This window comes from Nyctereutes procyonoides, unplaced genomic scaffold, assembly GCF_905146905.1.
Source record: "Nyctereutes procyonoides isolate TBG_1078 unplaced genomic scaffold, NYPRO_anot_genome, whole genome shotgun sequence".
Classification (NCBI taxonomy): Eukaryota; Metazoa; Chordata; class Mammalia; order Carnivora; family Canidae; genus Nyctereutes; species Nyctereutes procyonoides.
The window spans coordinates 15,049,097-15,071,928 of record NW_026575155.1 but is presented as its reverse complement, the minus strand read 5'-3'; the positions used below and the strand labels follow the sequence as shown (position 1 = coordinate 15,071,928).

Genomic DNA, 22,832 nt, shown 5'->3' with positions numbered 1-22,832 from the left:
TGTTGCTGTTTTGTTTTGCGTGAGATCCTGAGGAGCCGTCAGCACTCAGTACTGTTACCGGCTAACCAGACGCTTAGGTGGTCAGGGCCAGAGTCCCCCACAGGGAAACAGGGAGCAGGGCAGTGAAGACAGGACCACACTAGCATCCTGATTGACAGCTTAGACAGGACCACAAGAGCCTCCTGTCTAGCAGCCTCTGCAAGAGTGACATTTGCAAAACATCCTGAAACAACACAATTAACCATAAAACATTGGCCACTGTCACAAGTTGGGGCAGCTAGTCTCCAGCTGTTAGCCTAACGCACCAGCAACACATGAACCATAACCCACCAGGTAGACAGGTGTGTGACCGAAGTCTCAATCGGTGCACCTCAGCGGCCAACCCACAGGGGCCACACTCAGGATGCTTCAGATAGTTCCCCGAAAGAGCTCGTAAAAACCCCTAGATTTAAACGCCAAAACAGCCACCCTCCGGGGCCCCTCCCTCTCTGGGAACTTTGTCCTATCACCCAATAAACCTCACTTTGCTGCCCACCACCCTTCGTCTGGTCTACGTCCTCACTCTTCGATATGGCGCGACCAAGAACCCGGGCAGTAAGGGGCCCCAAACCCTGTGGCAGTATCAGCCTTAGTCCTGCCCTGCCTGGTTGTGTGGGTGGCCTTGGTGCACAAGGAGACTCTGTTTCCTCATGGGCACACTTCCCCAGCCAGTGAGCTGGGGAAGAGGCCCGGCCTAGATGGCTCTCAGGCCAACACCCAAGGTCACTTGGCCATCCACCTTGTGGTCATGAGGATCAGAGGCAGCACGTGGAAAAGCACAGCCATCCTGACACGGGACTGGAGTCGGGGGCAGGTGCCCAGTGTCATCCCTACGCCTGTGGCAGGACCTTCAGAAGTAAAAAACAAAAAAGCAAACAAACAAAAAAATGATTCCCTCAAGTGAGGGATGATTTTCAAGGGTTTCGTAAAAATTCTCAAAGTCAGAATCTAATTTAATTTCACTCTGAAAAGGAATTTGACAGCGGAGCCTGGTGACAGGTTGGGGACAGTCACTGGTCTTGCCTGCACAAGAAAGCAGTGATGGGGCTGGAAGTCAAAGGGAAGTTTCTCGGTCAAGGAACCCAGTGAGTAGTTCAACAAGCGGCCCAGAAGCTGAACTCTGGTCACCCAAGAGGAAGGAGAAGTAGCAACTGAAGAATTCACCAAGCTCAAATTTTCTAAATTTGCTGTTCTATTGGCAACTCCTCCTAAGCTCCCGGTGCCCCCGTCAGAATGGCTGTTTGGAGGCAGGATAAGCTCCCAGGGGCTCCGAGTGCAGGTGCCAGGCCCGGCGGAGAGCTCTCCTCCTACAGGACACTCGGTACCAGGGAGGACGTGAATGAGGACACCCCGCGGAGCAGGTCAAGGGGGCAGACGGCATATCCGACATCTTACGCTGCTTCCCTTTGCCCAGATAAGAACCCCTTGGAGTTGGCCTTCAGATGAAACGCCAGGCAGCTACTCTCCATCTCCAGCCCCGCAGAGAGGAAGCGTTGCCCCTTCGAGTCGGAAGCACAGGGCAAGACCTCGCTTGGCAGGAAAACCAAGGCAAACACCCGCTCATCGACCAGAGGGAGCAGCTGAGAACGCTCCCCGGCGTGCCAGGGGGCCTGGAGGCCGGGCGCCGTCCTTTGCAGCGGGCCAGGGGAGGGCAGAGAAGCAAGCAGCCCCAAGCACAAAAACGTGTGGGCTGCTCCAGACCCCGTCGTGCAGGCGCCCGGGGCTCACTGCCTAACCCTGGGAGGTGCCCTTTCTCCTGTGCTTTGCACATTTGGTGACTGCGTGGGCCTTTGTGCATACGGGGCCCGGAATGCAGGGTGTGCAGCCAATGCTGGTTCCACTCCCCACCGACCCCAGCCGGCAGGAGGTGCCGAAGACCAGACCCTCGGGGCCCTAACCCAGGCGCCAGATCGGAGAACTCAGGCCCAAAGCCACAAATAAGCGAGGACACCTGATGGCCCACAGCAGAAGGGCTGCGGCCACCTCGAAGGAGTCGCCCACACAAGGTCTCACACACTTGACCACGATTTTGCCATCCAGAGTCTATGAGAACAAAGGGTCTTGGGAGTTTGTTGTCGATGACGCTGTCCTAACAGCATGCCTGGCGTCGGAGCCCCACCTGACTGTGCTCGGGTGACCCGCAGCGCCCTCAGCCCCACGCCGGGCACTGGTCGGTCGCACGCGGGCGGAAGGGAGGCCGGCCCGGGGCGGGCACAGGCCAGCGGGAGGCTCACCATCATGGCCTCCTGCACCGTGAGGTGTGGCAGCAGCATGTCGTCCTGCATGATGTAACAGGACACTTTCCGGAAGCAGCGCAGGTCCCGGGGCAGGCCGTTGATGAGCACGGCCCCCTTCATGCCGGTCTCCCTGCAAAGCCAAGAGAGCGCATGGTCAGTGCCTCCTCCGGGGCCTCGGGGAGGGAGGAGGCCCCTCCCAGTATCTTCCCAGTTGAACCCATTATCGATTATCGATTATGGCAGGGACGTCAAGAGACAGGAAGGGATGGGGACCCAGAACAGCACCGGGGCTCCCAGAAAGGAGCTGTGTGGAGAGCGTGCTCAGGATGGAACCAGTAAGGAACAAGTGCTAGTAAGCGAAGATATGCGTGGGTGTTCCCACCTGCCAGCACGTCACTCAGCCCAGGGTGTCCCCCTGAGGACCTGCCTCCAGCCCAGGGTGTCCCCCTAAGGACCTGCCTCCTGGACGTCACGGAGTGCAGAAACACCAAGGGGCTGTGGAGACCAGTGAACTAACAGCTGGTTTCCCACTTCATCCCGGCCAGTCCTGCAACCTTGGGCTCTTTCCTCCTGGGGATGGGCTGGGATCCCCCAGCCACCGTGGGGCCCAGGCGTGGGGCCCAGGCACCTGCAGGCAGCGGTCGGCAGCCCCAGGCTGCCCCAGGCAGGACGTCGAGGGCTAACACAGGCCCAGGCTGGAGCCCGTGAGCCCTAGGCCCCACCTGATGCTGGTCTTCATTTTTTTTTTTTTAACCTTTTGGGGTTTTTTTGAGAGAGAGAGCAGGAGTGGGGAGGATGGCTGGAGGGAGAGAGAGAGAACCTCCAAACTCCCCTGAAGAGCACAGAACCTGACACGGGGCTCGATCTCAGGACCCTGAGATCATGATCTGAACCGAAGCCAAGAGTTGGGTTCTCAACTGACTGAGCCACCCTGGAGCCTCCATCCTAAGGCTTCTTACTGCTCAACCCTGAAGGCCTCACCAGTGTCTGGATGGAACCTTCGGAAGTGACAGGACAGAGGGAGGGGGCCTCACTTTTTCTGAACGCTGCCCCAGGCCAACAATGGGGCAAAAACCCCGTTCTCCGCGGCAGGTGTACTCACCTGTATCCAGCCAGAATGTTCATGAGCGTGGACTTCCCAGCCCCGGACGGCCCCATGATGGCCACCAGCTCCCCGCTGTTGAACTTCCCGGAAATCCCTTTCAGGAGGGTCTTGTATCCTGCAGAAAGCAAATCACGTTCATTCCCGGCCTTTGCAGGCTCCGTGGGCTGGGCCGCACACCGTAGGGGCAAACCCACCCTTGATGATACAACCAACAGCCGAAACTTCTCATGTGGGGCATAAAATGCTGAGTTCTGGGTGAGGAAGTCCGCCCCTCTATGTCATCTCCCAGGTTCCGTCAGCAGCACCAGCATGCGTGTGCCCCTGCAGGGTGCATGAGGTGCTTGCACGCATGTTTTCTGGCCTACAAGGAATCCCCCACCCCATTGTGGGATGAGGAACCAGGTGTCTGGAGGCGGGGGAGGGGGGGCGCCTCCAGGACCCCACAACCAGTGTGAACAGATCTTAACCCGCAGCCACCCACTGACCACGCTGCCTCCACCCCCGAGACGGTGAAGCAAATGTCTTCCTTAATTGCATGATTATCATTTCACTTACTTATAACGTAAATACATCTAAATTATTCACGTAAAATGTATTCAGAAATCATTATCTTGTCATTAAGTAAAACAGCATTAATTAATTAATAATGAGGAGTTTATCATTTTGCAGCCACACCAGGTCGCTTCGGAGTTCCTGCCAAGTCTCCATCCGGGAGTTTCATGAAAGGAAAACACCCCCCGTGGCACGCAGAGCCACCTTCGTCTTTCAGGTGGACCGTTCCACGTGCTGTGAACGACGGAATAGAAGCGACTGGACTCCCAGGGGAAGACGCCCCGTCTGCAAACATTTTCTCCCTTCCTGAGAAACATCCTCAGAGCAGACCCTTCAACGATCACAACCACGCAAATGAAGCTTCTTACCTCCCGCAGCCAGTGGTTAGAGGGGCCCGAGAAGCACTCTGCGGACCCCTGGCTCTGGCCTTCCTCCCCGGGGGGGCTGGCTGCATGCTCCCAGCACCCCCAAACCTGCAGGGCCCTGGGGCGTTCTTGCCACGCCGTCGATGCGTCTCTCACAGATGGGCCGCCTCCACGCCCCACCTGGACCAGGCGCCACCTCGATTGGGACAGGGAGTCCCGGAGGATGCATTTCATCAGACAGAGAGCAGCGGAAGCAAAAGGCAGGAAGCCTGTGGCCCCGGGATCTGCCTCATCACGGAGAGCGGAGCGCAGCCGTCGCCTGGGGAGGGCTGACTGTCACCGGGTGGGAAGGGGCAGAGGAGCAAAGCACGCACGAGGTCTGGAGGAGGAGCTCACGTTCCTACCCCTGGGACGCGGGTGACTTAGGTCAGCAAACATGCACCAGAGCCTAGGGAGACCAGTGCATGGGGGGTTGGGACCCTAAACGACAGCATCTGGGTCTGCCCCGTGGGGGACAGACACACGGGCAAGTTAGGGAACGGCAGAGGCTTCTTTGCAAGCTCAAGCTCCCGGTGCGAGGGCTGTCGTCAGGGCCCCCGGGACCCGCATGACATCACCGAGGGAGCGCTAATGCTGGGCGGGCATTTGCTCCTGGCCTCCTGGAGGCTCAGGTCAGGATTGGGGTTGCTCCCGAGCAAACCCTCCCTCAGGCTGTTCTCCTGAGAACCAGGAACCGCCTGAGGACGTGGGTGGGTCCCTGGGATGACCACAAGATGACCACCGGCCACCTGGAGGCCGAGAGCAGTCCGCTGGCCTGGGGTGGCCCTGCACCCCCGGGTTCTGAGAGGCTGTTTCCTCTCTGGGCAGCGCCTCGGGGCATCCCCTGACAGCACCTGGCCTGTCCCCTGGTGTTGGGGTGCACACGGCTCCTCACACAGGCTGTGATGCCCAGGGCCAGCACACCAGGGTGTGCATCAGGCATCTGGGAGTGGTGGGGGCATCGAGCCCTTTCAAGGGGGACGGTGGGCCCCCGGGGGGGTGTAGAGCCAGCGGCTGGGACTGTGCATCTGCCCATGAACCCCCGTGCTGGCCGCACGGAAGCACCATGAGGTCCGGCGAGGATTGTGAGGCTCAGGACTCGTGTCCCAGGGAGGGACGCGGGCTCCCAGCATAACCTGAAAGGACAGGTGGCACGCGGTGGGCTGGCCGGGGGGGGGGGGGGGGCGGTGGAAGGGGGAGGGAGGACCTCCCATGCGGGGCCTGTGTGTGGGGTCGGGCAGCGGACAGAGAAGGCCCAAGACCCGGCTCGGGGCTGTGCCTTCTAATATCAGAGGCCTGTTTTTCTTTAGAAACAGCAAACACGCATTTGGGATAGAAGGATCACAAAAGTGACGGCGGAAACAAGTCACCTGTCTGTCCCACTTCTGGACCTGGAGAGGTCCAAGTGCATACTCGGCAGTGGGGTGCTGGATGTGGCCTGGGGGACTCGGACCCGTTACAGTGGGTTTCGTGGGCGTCCCACACGTGCACGACTCCCCGTTTATGTAACAAAATCGTCCTTGGCAGCAGAGCCTTGGGCTTGTCCCGTTCTAGAAATCCGAAAAGGAGGTGCGGCGTCCCCACCCCCCGCCCTACTTCCTGCTCATGAGCTCGCCCAGCCCAGTTGGTGGCATCACGGAGGGGCTGCCTCTTTCCTCCTTTGGGTGTCCTGGGCACGTGGTCACGTGGGTGCTTGTCCTGCTCCTGCCGGTCGGGGTGGTGATGCTCGCGGGGGCAGGGGTGGGGGGTCCCAAGCACGGAAACCACAGGGAGGCAGGGCCCCGCAAGGCCCGTCAGCAGCCCTGTGGGGTGCGGGCAGCCGTCTCTACAACAGCCAGGTCAGAAGCCAAATCAAAACCCAGACAAGAGAAGGGAGGAGAGACAGACAGAGAGGACAGTGCCCCAGGTCGCTCCATCACGGGGTGGAACCTGCTCAGACACTGAGCCCTCCCATCTCAGAGGATGTTGGCAGGCTCTGTCGCTGTGACCCAGGTTAGCCAACAGTGCTTTAGGGACACATATGGTGTCTGTCACCACCTACAAGGTTCAGGGGACACACAGCAGCCTAACTTCAGTTGAGTGGCAGCAGCGGTGGGGGATGGGAGGGGAGTATAGAGGGAGGCAGGGATGGAGGGATGGGGGGATGGGGTGAGGGGATGGGAGGGAGGGAGGCAAGGATGGAGGTGTGGAGGAAGGAGATCTAGGGTGGAGGGGGTGGGAGGGAGGGACCAGGGGGTTTGCGCTCTACCTCTGCAGTGAACAAAATACCAGCCCCCAAAGATGTCCCCGTCCTAATCCTTAGACTCTGTAGACTCTGTGTTACCTTGCAGACGGGATTAAGTTAAGGATCTTGAGAGGGAGACACAATCCTGGATTATCCAGCCAGGCTCAAACAATCACAGGGGTCTCTCTAAGGGAAAGAGGGTGAGCAGGCGGGGCAGAGGTGGCACAGGGATGCAGAGGTGGGGCTCAGGGATGCAGAGGTGGGGGCGCAGGGATGCAGAGGTGGGGGCACAGGGATGCAGAGGTGGGGCACAGGGATGCAGAGGTGGGCGGTTTAGGGATGTGGGGGGCGCAGGGATGCAGAAGTGGGTGGCGCAGGGATGCAGAGGTGGGGCACAGGGATGCAGAGGTGGGGGGCGCAGGGATGCAGAGGTGGGGGGCGCAGGGATGTAGAGGTGGGGGCGCAGGGATGCAGAGGTGGGGGGCACAGGGATGCAGAGGTGGGCGGCCCAGAGATGCAGAGGTGGGGCACAGGGATGCAGAGGTGGGGCACAGGGATGCAGAGGTGGGTGGCTTAGGGATGCAGGGGGGGCGCAGCGATGCAGAGGTGGGGGCGCAGGGATACAGAGGTGGGGGCACAGGGATGCAGAAGTGGGCAGCTTAGGGATGCAGGGGGGGGCGCAGCGATGCAGAGGTGGGGACGCAGGGATGCAGAGGTGGGGGCACAGGGATGCAGAGGTGGGGACACAGAGATGCAGAGGTGGGGGCACAGGGATGCAGAGGTGGGCAGCTTAGGGATGCAGGGGGGCGCAGCGATGCAGAGGTGGGGGCGCAGGGATACAGAGGTGGGGGCACAGGGATGCAGAGGTGGGGGCACAGGGATGCAGAGGTGGGGCACAGGGATGCAGAGGTGGGGCACAGGGATGCAGAGGTGGGCAGCTTAGGGATGTGGGGGGGGCGCAGGAATGCAGGAGTGGGTGGCGCAGGGATGCGGGGTGGGGCGCAGGCATGCAGAGGTGGGGGAGAGAGAGAAATCCGGGGATGCGGCGCTGCTGGCGGTAACGAAGCGGGAAGGAGCCAGAGGCAAGGAGCGCAGGCACTGGAAGCTGGGAAAGGCCAGGAAAAGAGTCTTCCGTGAAGCCTCCAGAAGGAACGCAGCTGTGACTTGGGGACTCCTGACACCCCAAACTTGAAGACAATCCGGGTGTGTTGTCTGGAGCCCCCGAGTCTGTAGCAGGGACACCCCTACACTCAGCCCGGCCCTGCTCACCCCAGCTCGCGCCCCACCTGTGCCGGGGTGCTCCCTGGGGGGGCAGGTTCCTGGACGATGGGGGCGGGGGGATGACGGGGGGATGGCGGGACTCCCTGTCGGTGCTGTGATGGAAACGCCAGCGGGCCTCGCGAGGGGCAGCTTGGCGGCGGCCTGCAGGGTGAGAAGGAAGCCCCGGGCTGTTCCAGAAGAGACGACCACGGCCGTCTGGCGACTCTCCCGGAGGAAGCCATTCTGACTTTCGTGGGTAGTCGGCGTGGCACGAAGCCTGGTTAGCCCACGCCCCCGGTGTAGACTCTTCGCAGCGAGGTCGAAGGAGCAGATTAAACGCTGCGCCATCAAATGCAAACAGGGAGACGAGGAGAGGAGAGGGCAGAGCGAGGCGCCAGGGGGCAGCCCAGGGCCTCATCCCGCTGCGCTCACCGCTGGGGAGCAGCCGCGGACAGGCCGCCCACTATTCTGGCCTCAGTTTCCCCAGGACGAAACCTCCCTCCGGCCCAGAATCCTCTGGATGGGAGTCGCACGCAGCTTTCTTCCTTCCGCTGCACCACCCGATGGCAGCTGAGGCTCGCGCGCAGTTCCCGCTGACGCGGCCCCGGGCCCCCGAGGCAGGGGCCCCCTATGCACCCACCATGCGCCCCGGGGTGGGGGTGGGGGTGGGGTGTCTGCTACTGCGCCAGACCCAGGTCACCATGGTGCAGGGCCTGACGCAGCATCTTCCCTCAAGCTGAGCGGGGGTCTCATTTCACACAGACGTTCTCTGCCCCAAGCAAATCAAAGAGCCAGGTCATTAAGCAGAGGACTATTTTGAAATACACGTGATTTTACTCTATTTCCCGGGGTGACGTTTTGCGCAGCTAACCCACGGGATCCTAGAGCTGGGGGCACGTTTTCCCGCTCTGCGAGGCAGGGCTGGGGGAGCCCTGATGCACGGCCCCTCGGGCCACACGCCACGCGATCCCCCATCACGCGGAACGGCGCTCCGGGGACACTTGGTCTTCTCTGCCACGAGGCAGAAAGGCGGTCAGAAGCTCCCACCCCCTGACGAAGACCAGCGCCGATTCCCGGAACACGAAAAGGACCCGATCAGAAGACCGTGTGAGCTGGTGAGCACCGAGACGCTCCAGATCCTTCTCGATGTTTGGAAATAAGGAACAGCATGTCAGTGGAGAGGTGCGGGGAGCGGGGGGGGGGGGGGGGGCACGGAGCGGTCATGTGGCTTCCGTGGCTCAGGTGTGGGTCCCGTGTTCTGAGTGCTCCCGTCACCCCGTGCGTCAATGTCCCCCGTGCACGCCGATGCTGTGCATTTTTATCCGGTCTGCACGGAGCCGGTTTCGCCCGTGGGCGGCCTCAGGACGAAGCTCTAGTCTCAAGAATGACTCCTTGGGTAGCACGGTGGCCGGGGCTTGGCCCCCCTCGGCGGGGACGCACCTCTGGACCTGGCACATCCTAAAGTATATGCAAGTCTCCTTTGCCCCGAATTTAAACCCATCCCCATGAGGTCAGCGTCAGAGCGGTGGAGCGCCCTGCCGGGTAGTGCTGGCTACAGGCGCTGGTGGCCCTGGGTGACCCGCATGACCTGGGTGATGGGAAGTGGTGTCAGAGTTAGCATCCCCTCGGGGTTCTCCGGGATGCTGACCCGCCGTCCTCTGTGGACTCGCGCCCAGCAGCTGAAGACCCCACTGGCCCGGAGGGGGAGACCCTGTCCTGCCAGCAACACTGTCAGCATCTTTCCATGTAGCTGCCACGGGCCGTTTGGGGGCTAAGCCCTCTGCACGTCACCGAGTCTGCCTCGGTGGCCACAGCAGCCCTGGGAGGGAGGTCCTGGCACAGGCCGAGGGACTCGCCCAGGACACCCAGGGAGGAAGCGTCCACACCCGGGCCAGGTCAGGGCCAGCCCATCCCCCAGGGTTGCTACCTCTCCGGAGGGGCAGGGGGCACCCGGGCGCCCAGGTCCCAGCCAGTGCACCTTGGGGACCGCGGCACACGGGTCAGAGGACAAACTTGCCATATGACCAAAGTTCTCAAAGACTGACTGTGATCCTTCCCTCAAATCCTCTGCAGAATCAGTCAGGCTACGGACGCAGCACGCAAGGAGGAGACCAGTGGGAAGCACCGTTTCTGTGACGCTGAAGAGCAGGAATTGGGGGAACGTGGAGGCTTTTAGGTGAAAGCGGGGCCACCCCCTCCCCAAAGCGGGGAGGAGCTCGAGCCGCGATCAGAAGGAAAGAACAGCACAGGACAAACAGGAACAGAGGCCAGAGCCCCTGAGGGTCCCCTGGGTCTCCTGTGAGACCCCGGCGCTGGGTGGGGGGCACAGGGGCTCACACAGCAATTCTGACCCCGGCTCAACTTCCTGGGCCCTCTCTACCGTCCCCGTAATTCCCATCGGCAAGAGCCCTCACACGAGGACCTGCCACGCACGCTGGGCACGCACCCTGCAGGCACGTGCACCATACACGCACATATCATGTACACACACACCATGCATGCACACACTTTGTACACACACGCACACACCATGCATGCACACACCGTGTACACACACACCACGCATGCACGCACCATGTACACACACACCACGCATGCACGCACCATGTACACACACACCACGCATGCACGCACCATGTACACACACACCACGCATGCACGCACCATGTACACACACACCACGCATGCATACACTATACACACACGCACACACCATGCATGCACACACCGTGTACACACACACACTATCCATTCATGCATCATGTACTCACGTGTGCACACCACACATACACATGCCCCAAGGCCCACCACACACACACACATGCACACGCACATCCCACCACGTACACACTGCACACTCACACACTCCGCACCCACGCCAGCCAGTTAATTAGACCGCTGGCAGCACAGCAGCCCTGCCCCAGCGCAGGGACTAAAAACATAGCTGGGAGTCATTTACATCTGCCTGTCAGGCCTGAAGCAGTTTTTGTCACCATGTTATTTTTATACTTCTAAAAGCAGAACTGGTCTTTTTCACACGCTTCTAAACCTGGCTAGAACAATGAAGGGAAAAAAAACCCTTCTGATTATTCAGATGCCAAAAGTGCCAGTAACGGTGCCAAATAATCTCCAAGTGTCACATCATGCTCCGCTGAAAACACAGCGGTACCTGGTTTCTGCACCCACGTCGTAACTTCTCTCTGGAGGACGATGTTTGTACGATAATCCCTGCTGCACACATCCCTCCTCCTCCTCCCCTCTCCCCTCTTCCCTCCTCCCCCTCCCCTCCTCTCCCTCCTCCCTCTCCCTACCTCCCTCCCCCTCTCCCTCCCTCCCCCTCCACTTCCTCTCCCTCCTCTCCTTCCCTCCTCCCCTACCTGCTCCCCTACCCCTTCCTCTCCCTCTTTCTCTCCCTCTCCCTCCCCTTTCCTCTCCCTCCTCCCTCCTCTCCTCTCTCCCTCCCTCTTCCTCTCCCTCCCCTTCCCTCCTCCTCTCCCCCTTCCCCTTCCTTTCCCACCCGTCCCCTCCTCCCCTTCCCCACCTCTCTCCCCCTTCTCCCCACAACTACTCTTGGCCCCAGAGCTAAAAGCACCTCTTCTTGAAAACTGACTCTCACTCTCCAGACCCCTTCCTCTTCTACCTCCAAGAGTAACCTCAAGGCAAAAAGGACAAAAGTCCATATTCCTACACATCCGGCCACGTCATTTCTACCCTACCTGCTTCTTCCCTCAATCCCAAGGGCCTTCACACCCACGACTCAGTTTTCCTTATTAAGTGGCAAAGCCACACCCACAGATCAGACCTCTTTCCTCTTTTTTGTGCACCTTTGGAAACACTAAGGGGGCTTTTGAGTTGAGAGCAGGAGCAGGGGCCGGGCCAGGCAGCTGGGCTTAGTAATAGGAACAAGGGAGACGAGCAAGAGCCCCTCATAAAATGAGGACGTGACCACGTGTCCCTAAACCATGCAAGCGGCACGTCACCCCCTCTGCCACCCCCGTGAGTGCTGGGGCAGCAGGTCCAGTTCCACTTCAGAACAGCACTGCGACCTGTGTTCCACTGGACTAGGACCATCTAACACCAACACCGGACTCACAACCGTCTCGCGAGCGATAGCAGCCAAAGCTTGCGGAGGCCTGGCCCCTGGGTGCCACTTGAATGGGCTCCAAGGGTCGCCAGGCCACAGTTCAGGATGCCTCTCCACCCTTTCTTCCTTAGGGCCTCTCTGCATCATCATCTGGGTTCTGTGGTCTCCCTCACAGTCCACGTCTGTCCGTCTGCCACCCCAGCCCCGGGCCCTCCCGGGTGCCCCCTCTCCCCGTCTTCTCATTCTTTCTGCCTGCTTGGGCCTAAGTATTTGAAACTGCGATGCCAGCAAATTCCATGGGAGACGGTGCTCAGTGTCCCGCAAGCACCCCGGGGGATCACATGCCATCACCCTCCTCACTCCCCCGGTCTCCTGCCCCATCAGTAAGGCAGGTGGCAAGCCCATCCTCTTGAAACATTCCTGCACAACGCAGGGTCCCTGCCGGCCCCTCAAAGCTGAGTGATTCTGCAGCCTCAGAGGAAGCAGAGCATCTGGGGCCGCTCTGCAGAGTCGCTAAAATGCCAGTTTCCTGTCCTGCCCTGGAAGCCAGTCATCGCACCAAGGGTGTTGGCCCGGGTCTCTACAGCTTTATAGCACCCACATTCTCTGCCGACAGGCCCCACTTCTGACCCCAGCGTCTCCCATGGGAGTAGCGACCGGCCCTTGACTCAGGGCAGAGTGGATGCACTCCCTGGGGACCAGCCTCCCTAAGGCTGGGACCCGGACTTTAGATGCCCCAACCGCATCCTGAAGCCCCTGCTCCATCCATCCCTGTGTGACGCTGCTGCACGCGGGCATGCAGGGACTGCGGGAGATGGAGCATCATGGGGCAGCCCACCGTGAATTACTCAGGATGGGGAACGTAATTACGAAAATCACTCAGATGGGGAAAGAAGCAAACTCATGCAAAGTTCTTCCTTGCATGGCCCCACCAAATAGCGGATTCCCAGCCTCTGAACCTCGCTGGCTGCCACCACCCCCCGCCTCGGATGACATGGGGAAGAGGGCTTCCCTCCAAATGACTTCCCAGGCCCTTCCCCAAAGTGGGTTAAGACCCACGTGATGAACCTCAAAGCCCCGAAGAAAGGCCCTCTCGAGGCCCATGAAGGGGCGGCGGTGGTGAGGACGGTGCTCACGGCAATGGCCCGCGCTTACACGGGCCTGCTGGGCCCCGCACCCTGCTACCCTCCCACCCGTACTAACTTAACCTGATTCCCACACCACCCGGCATGGGACGTGCTTTAAAGCCCCCATTTCATGGATGAGAAAATTGAGCCGGGGAGAGCTAAATGACTTGCCCTGGGCCCCACAGCCAGCCGGGGGGAAGCCAGAGCTTAAACCACGCACGCAGCCTGGTCCAGAGTCCACCCAGGATGCTGCCCTCACTCCCCAATGCAGATGGCGCATTTGTGAGGTGCTGGGAGGACAGAGAAATAAATACACGTGCACCCACCCCCCCAGCCGAGGAAACAAGCACAGTGCCAGCCGTACCCCCGGCCTGCCTGGTGCCCCCACACTCTCTGTGGGGCCACATCCACCCCGCTACCCCGAGATCTAAACACTGTGGGAGCTCAGGGGGCTGTCCAGGCGGCTCCGACCCCTTTCTTTTCTGGGGATCTGGCCTCATTACACATCTGTCCTCCACCCCTGCTTCTTCATCTGGTACAGATGCCCACCCCGCTGTGCTCCCGGTTCCCAGAACCCTTCCTGCACATCACTCCTGCCTCCCACGACCCCCTGCCCTGGGTCAATGTAAACTCCTCCAGGACCATGCTTTATTTACTTTTTTCCTCCCCAAGACTTAGCAAAAATAGTTTGCTCATAACAGATCATTAACAAGAAATTTGTTCAGTGATGAGTAGATGCTTTATCCCCCCATCATGAAAATGGGGGGGGGGGAAATTCACGCATTTTCTACCCTGAAAATTACTCAGATGGGGAAAGAAGCAAACTCATCAAGAAGCAGAAAAAGCGTTGGCCAGAAATTGTTTCTCGAGAGTGTATAACACTTCACATTTCTTCCTGTGGACATTCCTGTCTAATTTGAGGTAGAACAGGGTTTTCCTCGTGTAGTTTAAATATATATATATATATATTTTTAGATTTTATTCATTTATGCATGAGAGACACACAGAGAGAGAGAGGCACAGAGACACAGGCAGAGGGAGAAGCAGGCTCCATGCAGGGAGCCCGACAACCTCATGTAGTTTAAAAATCATGGTCAAGGGACACCTGAGTGGCTCAGTGGTTGAGCATCTGCCTTTGGCTCAGGGCGTGACCCCGGGGTCCTGGGATCGAGTCCCGCATCAGGTTCCCCGCAGGGAGGCTGCTTCTCCCTCTGCCTGTGTCTCTCATGAACAGATAATTAATATTTTTTTAAAAAAATCATGGTCAAGTTCCCCATCTTGCAACCCTAGACTTTTGCTTATTTATTATTTGAAAAAAAATTTTTTTTTCTTATCCTAAGCTCGTTACATGAGGCTTTGGTGCTGAAAGTAGAGTCAATGATGTCTCACTTTCTCACTCAGAACAGAGATATAAATACAGATGTGGCAGGGATAGTGTTTGATCTCAAAGGCTGATTTATCTTTAATCAAGCTGTGCCAGCCCAGGCCTTGGTTTTCTAGAAGACTGGATTCTGCGAATCTTCACAGATCTTTCCCCTGGCTTAAGAGGAAACACAGACAAACACAACCATCTATGTACGTGTTACATACACCAGCACGAATGCCACCGCGTGCCACTGGGTCTTGAAATGACATCTCTTACTTTCTGTAAGGCAAAATTACAAAAAAGAAACTGAAAAAAACCTCATGGGACAGTTCATTCCTTTACGTCAGGGAGTTTACGCCGTGAGTGACCATCTTCTCCTGACCCCACAGCTCTGTGTATGCTTTTTTGCAGGGAACTGAGGTTACTTCATGAAAATATTCATTAACGGGTAATTCATTAGCGCGGCTTTATTGTTTTGCCAGTATCAAGAGTGAAAACAGTCTCAAGAGCAATAAATCCTTTTAAAAGCTATTTTATATCTATTGAAGGCTCCTAAGGAACTGCCTTATACTACAGACTCTGTAAAAATCTCCCGTATTTAATCCTTTGAAGTGCGTGGATGGCCAGTCACAGCTCAAAGCTGACACCTGCAATGCCCTCAGGTGTCAGAGTCCTTGTGAATGGAGCAGTGACCTATCCCCACCCCCCTCACTTCCAGTCTGCTGCCTCCCCAGCCTGCCTGGGGCTCTGTGGGGTCTCCTGCCAGGACCACCCTTCCTGACCAACTTCCAGAATGTTCCCAGGGAGAAAAGGTGTGGCCATGGATCTCCCCTTGTGATGTGCATCTGAGTTTCACCAGGACACTTGCCATGGGGGTGAGCCCAGGAACAGGTAGGAAAACGCTTGAATTATCTGGTTTTCCCCACATGTTGGCCCACCTGGCCTGGCCTCATCCCAGCCTTGAGCTGCTCCCTCTTCTCTGCCTCTAGTGAGGCCTCCATGCACCTGCCAGCCACGTGGGCCTCTTCATGCCTCCCCCACAGCCTTTGTTTGGGCTCTGTCATCTGCCCTGACCTCCTCCGGTGCCCTGGTTGGCCTCTCGTCTGTGCCATGTTGTGGGAGACAAGGCAAGCCCCACTGTCCATGAGAGAGCTCTCGTAGGCAGAATGGAGAAGCAAACTAGAGTTAAGTTCTGTCTTCCCCCCTTGGTAATCCCTTTATCTACACAGAATGCCTAGAGGCAGCTGGAGAAGACCACAACTTCCCACTCCCTTCTAATCCTTAGGATTTTAAAACCCCAATGCAACAGCTTCTTTATAAGTCAAGCTTATCCACAAGCCAACGGAAAGGCTCAAGTTTTCATGTAAATCCCATTTCCTTTGGTTCTTCCATCTACGAAAAGTCTTCCGAAAGTCTTCGGGTCCTAAAGGTTTGCTCCATCCTACATACTCTGGCATAGAGCACGGGGTGTCCAAAGCATGGGGTGTCCAGAATGGACTAGAGGAGGCTCCAGAGGCAGCCCTAGGGACGCAGCCCTGTGTTTGTTCAACAAACACAGCTCCTAGGACAAGTCCCACTTACATCTGGGTGGGGGGAGCTGGACCAAAGATTGGGGAGACCCAGGACCCCGCCGGGCACAGGTCTTCTCACTTCGAAGTCACCGCAGTTGGGAAGTGAGGGAACTCACACAAGTTTCTACTCGTCCCTCCTGCTGACTCTCCCCAGGTCAACCACCCTCTCTGAACCTCCAGGGCTGCCAGGAGGCCTGGGGTTTTCTCTGGCTACCGTCTCCCTGTGTGCAACGGTGCTTCCCCGGTGCTAACGGTCACGGCCAGCTCTCTGCAAGTTTTTTCCAACGGAGATACTTTGGTTGCGGCATCAACTATTCTGTGGCAGGGAAGCAGCTGCCATGTAAACAGCCCCTGCCCTTCACCACAGAGGCAAGAAGCCTTGGGATCGCCCCGCTCACGCTCCAACCATTAGGACCACTTCCGTGTTCCAAGGATAATTTTTAAAATTCACGAATTACAATCCTGCGATTCAGAATCCACCATCTGTGAGACGAGGAAGACGCTCGGGTTCTTTGCCAAAAAGGGAGCGGGGATTGCAGAGTAAGGCAGCAGTCTACGGGGAATGCAGTGCAGACGAGAACAAGGTTTGGACGGCTTGTAGATGCGCCGATTTATTGGCAAAGCAATGACGGTAGCAGCCGTGTTTCTTCTCGGGTCCCTAGAGCTGGTGCGGAGGATTTTGGAAATGTGACCTTATTCTGATCGAGTATTACCAAATACCGACAAATGGCTCAGGTAGCCTGGTGTTGGAGCCCTGCAAGGGGTGGGGGGTAAGGAGCCGCTTGGGGTCCCATGGCCCATCCTGTAGACCCACCAACCCCCCATATCTACTCTGGCCTCGCTTCTCCCAAGCAGGCCAAGCTCAGGCTCCAGCTGCTGCAAACGATTTTGCTGCTCACAGGGATGTTTTAGCCAGAAGAGAACAAATTTTTCCACCGGGGGTTATACTATATGTTGGCAAATTGAATTTAAATTTTGAAAAAAATGCAAAAAAAAAATAAAAAATAAAATCCAAAAAAAAAAAGGCAATTTTTTCATGAGTCAAGGATAAAGCAGATTTACAGACAAAGAAAGAGAACGGGCAGGTTGGAAGCGTGCTCCTCTGGGCTCTCCCACCGCCTCGGGCCAGGGCCTGAGATCCTGCGGCAGACCCAGGTCCCAGGTCCCTTCGCGCGGCCCTCTTCCCAGATTTCACGGTGGAATTGGCCCCGTGGAGAAATCCAACAGTGATAGAGATCGAAACAGCCTTATCTGGGGGCTTGAACAGATTTTACAAATAAGCAGGACAAAACTCTTCTTTATCTCACACAGCGAGCACGTGTGCACTTGCGCACTTGCACGGGTGGCACACACGGTATCTAAACTATCGTTCTCTGGATCAGATGGAGATTAAAAACACAGCGTGCATTCTCTTAAGTAGAAAAAATAAAAATTGCTGAATCCAGGCATTCCTGCCCTGTCACCTGGCATCCAGAAGCCTGCTGTGCCTGCAGAGATGTCTGGGAGGACGGCGAGTTTTACTCCCCAGTGGAAGGGAGGGGACGGACAGGCTCCCTCAGGCCACATGGGGCCCAGAAGCCTGGGTGCCTACACCTGCACACCTCCCACCCTCCTAGGTCCCCAGGGAGGCCGAGCGGGTGCTCTGGAGCTGCTGAGGTCCTGACAGCCCCTGAGCCTGGCCCCCTCGGCCTCCCCCACCTCCTTGGGCCTTAGTGTGGCCAAGGCCATTCCCTGTGCCCGCCTCACAGGTCAGTGTGGTTCTCCAGCGGCAAACGGCTCCTCTGTGTTTTAATTCAACGGTTCTCAAAGTGAGGTCCCTGGGTCAGCAGTTATCGGCATCACCCACATTCACGGGACATGTCAGTTCTTGCCTGCCACCACATTGCATCATTCTCTCCGGATGGGGATGGGCCACCTGCGTTCCCTGAGCCTGGGGACACTCTGGTGCTCACTCAGGTTTAGGGCCCCTGCTCTGACGGCCTCACGTCACATCAGCTCCTGGAGACGTGAACAAACACAGGCTGCCCCGTCCGTCAGCTCTGTGCTGTGGGCCGTGTGGATAACAAAAGAGCTAGAGAAACCCCAGATGGGGGCATTCTTTATAAAAAGAAAAATAAAGATTTTAATGGCCAAAAAGGAAAAGAAAAAAAGAGCTGGAGAAAAGGAAGAAGCCCCGAAAGGTCGGTGTTCTCACAGCACCCCCCACACCCCGTTTATGTGCATCCTTAGTTCCCCCGCCCGGTCCTGGGAGGCAGACATCCATGCTCTTACCCACCACACACCCTGCCTCTTGCACTGCAGCTTTTAAAAAGCCAACATGCCCTAATGGAAACCCAGAAAGTCAAAATAGAGTAGTAAGACCAGCACACGCTTTGATCATTTTGCTTAAAAGGAAATGCACCCGCGTCTGCCTCCACACTGGCCCCGTGTTTCTTAGAAATTCATCTCATCCTTCTGGGCTTCCAACCACAGGTGAGCCAGGGAAACCCGTAACCGAGCACCACGGGGCATTCTTAATGCAGCGGGATTTCCTAAGAAACAGGGCACCGTGACGGAAGCCCTACAGATTTTCAAAGCCCCACCAGAAACACAGGCCCGACACGTCCTCCCTCTTCGGGTAACAAACAAGCTCACTGAGGTGAGAACGAAGAATGTCCAGGTTGCACCCTGAAAACAGGGCTTTAGGGCACAGGTGTGGGGGAGGTGAACATTTGGATGTAGAGAGCTGGCGAAACATGGCCATGGCCGTGGGCCTGGGCGGTCGCAGGATCTGCTTCACGTGATGAAGGGTGAAGAGGAGGAGCATGGGGGTCAGTCAGGCTGGCCTTGATGCCGGGGTCTCAGTGGTCCCCGCCAGAGCATTGAGAGAACGTGGACTCGGTGCCCCACGTGGTATTGGGGACATGGCAAGGCAGATCCTGCCACCACCCTCCTGTTGTACCCACACCGGCTGCCTCACCGCCCAAGGGGGGTACACAGCGCTCCCAGCCTCCCTCTGAGACAAGACCTACACCCTGTGACCCCGCTGTCTCCCGCGGCTCCCCTCCCCTCTCCCGAGCTCGCGGGTGTGACATGTCATGTACCGTGACCACGAACCAGTTCTCCCGCTCTTATTTTAAAGCCTAAGATTTTACCCCAAACTTACTTGTAGAATGATAACCAAATGGCTTTGATCCATCCTACGGATTCTAGGCTACTATGATTATTTTATTATATCACATAAAAAACCATTTGTAGGGCAGCCCGGGTGGCTCAGCGGTTTAGTGCTGCCTTTGGCCCAGGGCATGATCCTGGGGACCCGGGATCGAGTCCTACATCGGGCTCCCTGCATGGAGCCTGCTTCTCCCTCTGCCTGTCTCCCTGCCTCTCTCTCTCTGTGTGTGTGTGTCTCTTATGAATAAATAAATAAAATCTTAAAAAAAATTTGTAAAGATCGTAGCTATTTATTGAACATTGCATGTTTGCAGGGGTACCTGAGGGGACTCAACCAGTCACACATCCGACTCGGTTTCAGCTCAGGTCACGATCTCAGGGTCATGGGATCGAGCCCAGTGTGGGGCTCTGTGCTCAGCGGGGAGTCTGCTTGGGATTCTCTCACCCCTCCCCCCCAATAAAAAAAAATCTTAAAAAAAAAAAAAAAAAACACTGCCTGTTGGGCACAGCGCTTCCTATACATAAAGTTATTGGATCCAATGAGATGGATATGACGATGGTGGTGGTAATGACGGCCTTTTACGGAGAAGCCAAGTAAGTCGCCCAGCTGCCCAGGCGGCAGGGAGCAGAGCCCGGCCTCAGACACACACTTGCTTATTCTGGAGTCTGCATTCCCAAGCCCATCCTCCTCCACAGAGTGCGTGTGGCTAGAAGGTGCTGGATCTGCAGTCCTTTTATTAAAAGAAAGAGAAAGAGAATGAAAGAAGATTCTAACTAAGCCCCATGTATAATTCAATTCATCTTAACCTTCGCCTTGTTACACGTTCCCTTATGACTCAAAGGAAAGAATATGCATATTTTTTTTTTTTTACAAAACCAACGTGACAGGATTTCACATTTAATATCCACAAATCCAAGAACAAGATCCACATGCTGGTGATGTAACCGCCACGCTGAGACCCTGGCCCATCACCAGCCTGAGAGGCCGCCGGCCCGCCACAGCTGCCTGTGTGCAAGCAGTGGGCACGACGTCCTTAATTTGCAGCCATGAAAACCTAGGCACAGACTAACACGCACAGCGCCTGATAGCATCTCATACTCTCCTAAGATAACCCACATGAACCTCGCTCCTGAGCCAAATTCTGAAGTGTAATGTTGCTGGGAACATGGTTCCTACGGTGGAAATTTCCATCCAGTCACTACAGTGTAGACGCTTTGATGTCAACAGTCTCAGCGAGGCAATGCGCATCAGCCGGCGAGCTGAAAGTTCTTGAAAGACTCCCCCTCCAACCCCAGAAATAGTGGAACCTCTGCCTATCTCATCCATGGAAGCGCACAAGCTTAATTAAACAAGCTATTTATCCACATCCCTGAAATGGTGGGGTCAGTCCTGCTAGTAACGATGAGCAGGAAGCCCGGGACACCTTAGAGAAGGAACAGTATAAATTCCCTGGGAGCACAACTCCGGGATGCTTGTCAACCGTCTTCCTTGGACAGACAGGGCAGAGTCCAGGGCGTCGGGACACGAGATCGTGGGTCCCCGGGGAAGGGAGGGCACTCTCTGCTGCCGGGCCAGGGGACCTTGCCGCTCCAAGCCACAAGAGAACGGTAAGGAGAGCTTCCCGTGTGGATGCTGGGAAGACAACACGCTGGTATCCCTGTTCCCATGTCTGAGTAACATCCTCCAGGAAGCCAAGAACGCAAAAGCCAGCGCCCGGGCAAAGCCTGACCCACAGCATGAAATGCACTCTGGGGGATCCCTGGGTGGCGCAGCGGTTTAGCGCCTGCCTTTGGCCCCGGGCGCGATCCTGGAGACCCGGGATCGAATCCCACGTCGGGCTCCCGGTGCATGGAGCCTGCTTCTCTCTCTGCCTGTGTCTCTCTCTGTGTGTGTGACTATCATAAATAAATAAAAAAAATTAAAAAAAAAAGAAATGCACTCTGCCCTACTGGGTGCCGCTCCTGGCGTGGGGCGAGCCTCAGCCACCCCCTACTCCAACCTCCTGAGGATGGTACGCCCCTCAGCCCATTCTGCAGATGTGCAAACTGAGGCCCAGAGCCACAGGCTCATAAGGGGTGGAGCCAGGGTCCAAGGGCAGGCTTCCCACCCCAGAATCCAGACTTACCACCACCGAGTCCTCCACCACCTGCCAGACTCCCCATCTGGGATGCTATTGTGTGAGGCCTGGGGCTGGGCTGACCCAAGGAAACGACAGGCAGCCCCTCCTCCAGGGTGGGTCAGCCAGAGGTGGCTCATGGGCTCCGCATGGCAAGGGAAGATCCAAGTTTTCCATCTCCTCGAGGCTCCTGCCTTCCTGAGATCTCTTCCAGGGTGAACGCACGCTCCTCTACTGTGACCTGGGCTTTTTTTGCCCTTTCATTCATTCAATTGGCAGTGGGTGCCCAGTGTGCCAGGCCCCGGGCAGGACCACAGGGATAAGGGGTAACGACATAGCTCCTGTCCAGAAGCTGAGAAAAAGAAAACCACAAAGTCATGCGCTGAGTGCCAGACCATGGGGGCAGATGGGTATGGAGACGCGAGCCGCAGAGGTAAGGATGGGTGAAGAAGGAACGCCTCTTCACGCCCTGGGGTCCTGGCAGGGCGCACGGTGCAGGAAAAGACCACGCAAACACCGTGAGCAGTTCTGTGCCTGTGGCTTCAGAGGAAAGAGGCTGGAGACAAGCAGGAGGGGGCCCAGGGAGAGCCCTTTCGGGGCCTACCCAATACCCAAATCGAGAAGCACAGAACATTCCCATGAAGAGAGAAAGAGACAAGATGATGGTGATCGTCCTCCTCTCCGAGCCAGATAGAGATGAGAGGCCCGAAAAGTTGGGATGCGCGCAGGGCACATGGGGCATTCCCAAAACCTTGAGGGAAGCAGGATCAGACGCCCGTGGTTAGACGGCTCACTGCTGGCACCACTGACGACGTAACCACTTTCTGGACCGTCCGCTATGCAGGTCTCAGAAAGAGGAAACCCGCAAACTGCCTCTGCAAGGACAATGGGGGTTCTGATGTGTGGGCTCCCCACCTTCCAAGCAGACGTTTGTGTACGGTGTGATCTTACGTCCCCAACACGCGTTGCTCCTGTTCGTAATAACGGCACGTCCCAGTAATCATGAATGTGCACCTTGCTTCTGTTTGCAAATCCTCAAGAAGAGGGGAAACTAGGGTAATGAAACTTCCCCACCACCGCCTCTTACTTCCTGTATTCCACCTTCAGCTCAGAGAACCTGGGAGACTTGGCAACTCTGGAGGTCTCTATGCAAGTTTACAAAAATGTCAACGCCAGTGTCACAAAACCAAACAAGCGACCTGGTAAAACCCAAGACTGTGAAGAAAATCGTGAATCCTTGGCCTCCAACCCAAAAGGTTGACTAAAGCATCAAGTGATGGTGTTTAGTGGTTCATAACACACGGAAATGAAGCCCGAAGGAACCAGAGCAGCACACGTCTGGAGGAGGCCCCGGTCCCCGGGGAGGGTGAAGCCCGGCGCCCAGTTCCACCGGGGCGTTCCCAGGGCCACCTGTGGAAGTTAGGTCTATCATCACATTTGTGGGGTCACCAAAAAGCAGGCACTAGATGCCCCAGAAAACACACGGCCACTTGGGCTATTTTCTCCTTGCCTCAGTGACACGCCGGGGATGGAAGTGACTCAGCAGGGCAGCAGCCGCCTGGCAGCCTGGCCCTCGGGATTCCCGCCGGCTTA

The 22,832-nt window shown here is 57.1% G+C and overlaps 1 protein-coding gene across 2 annotated transcripts in view; it reads right to left on the bottom strand.

The window, feature by feature from the left end:
* Positions 1 to 22,832, bottom strand: part of ABCG1 (ATP binding cassette subfamily G member 1) — a 55,066-nt gene that overhangs the window by 15,367 nt on the left and 16,867 nt on the right. For both annotated transcript variants that reach the window (XM_055313436.1, XM_055313437.1), the window contains exons 3-4: positions 3,379 to 3,496; positions 2,274 to 2,406 (exon numbers count right to left, since the gene is read on the bottom strand). In XM_055313436.1, coding sequence (XP_055169411.1) covers positions 2,274 to 2,406; positions 3,379 to 3,496 — 251 coding nt within the window. The remainder of the gene's footprint in view (positions 1 to 2,273; positions 2,407 to 3,378; positions 3,497 to 22,832) is intronic.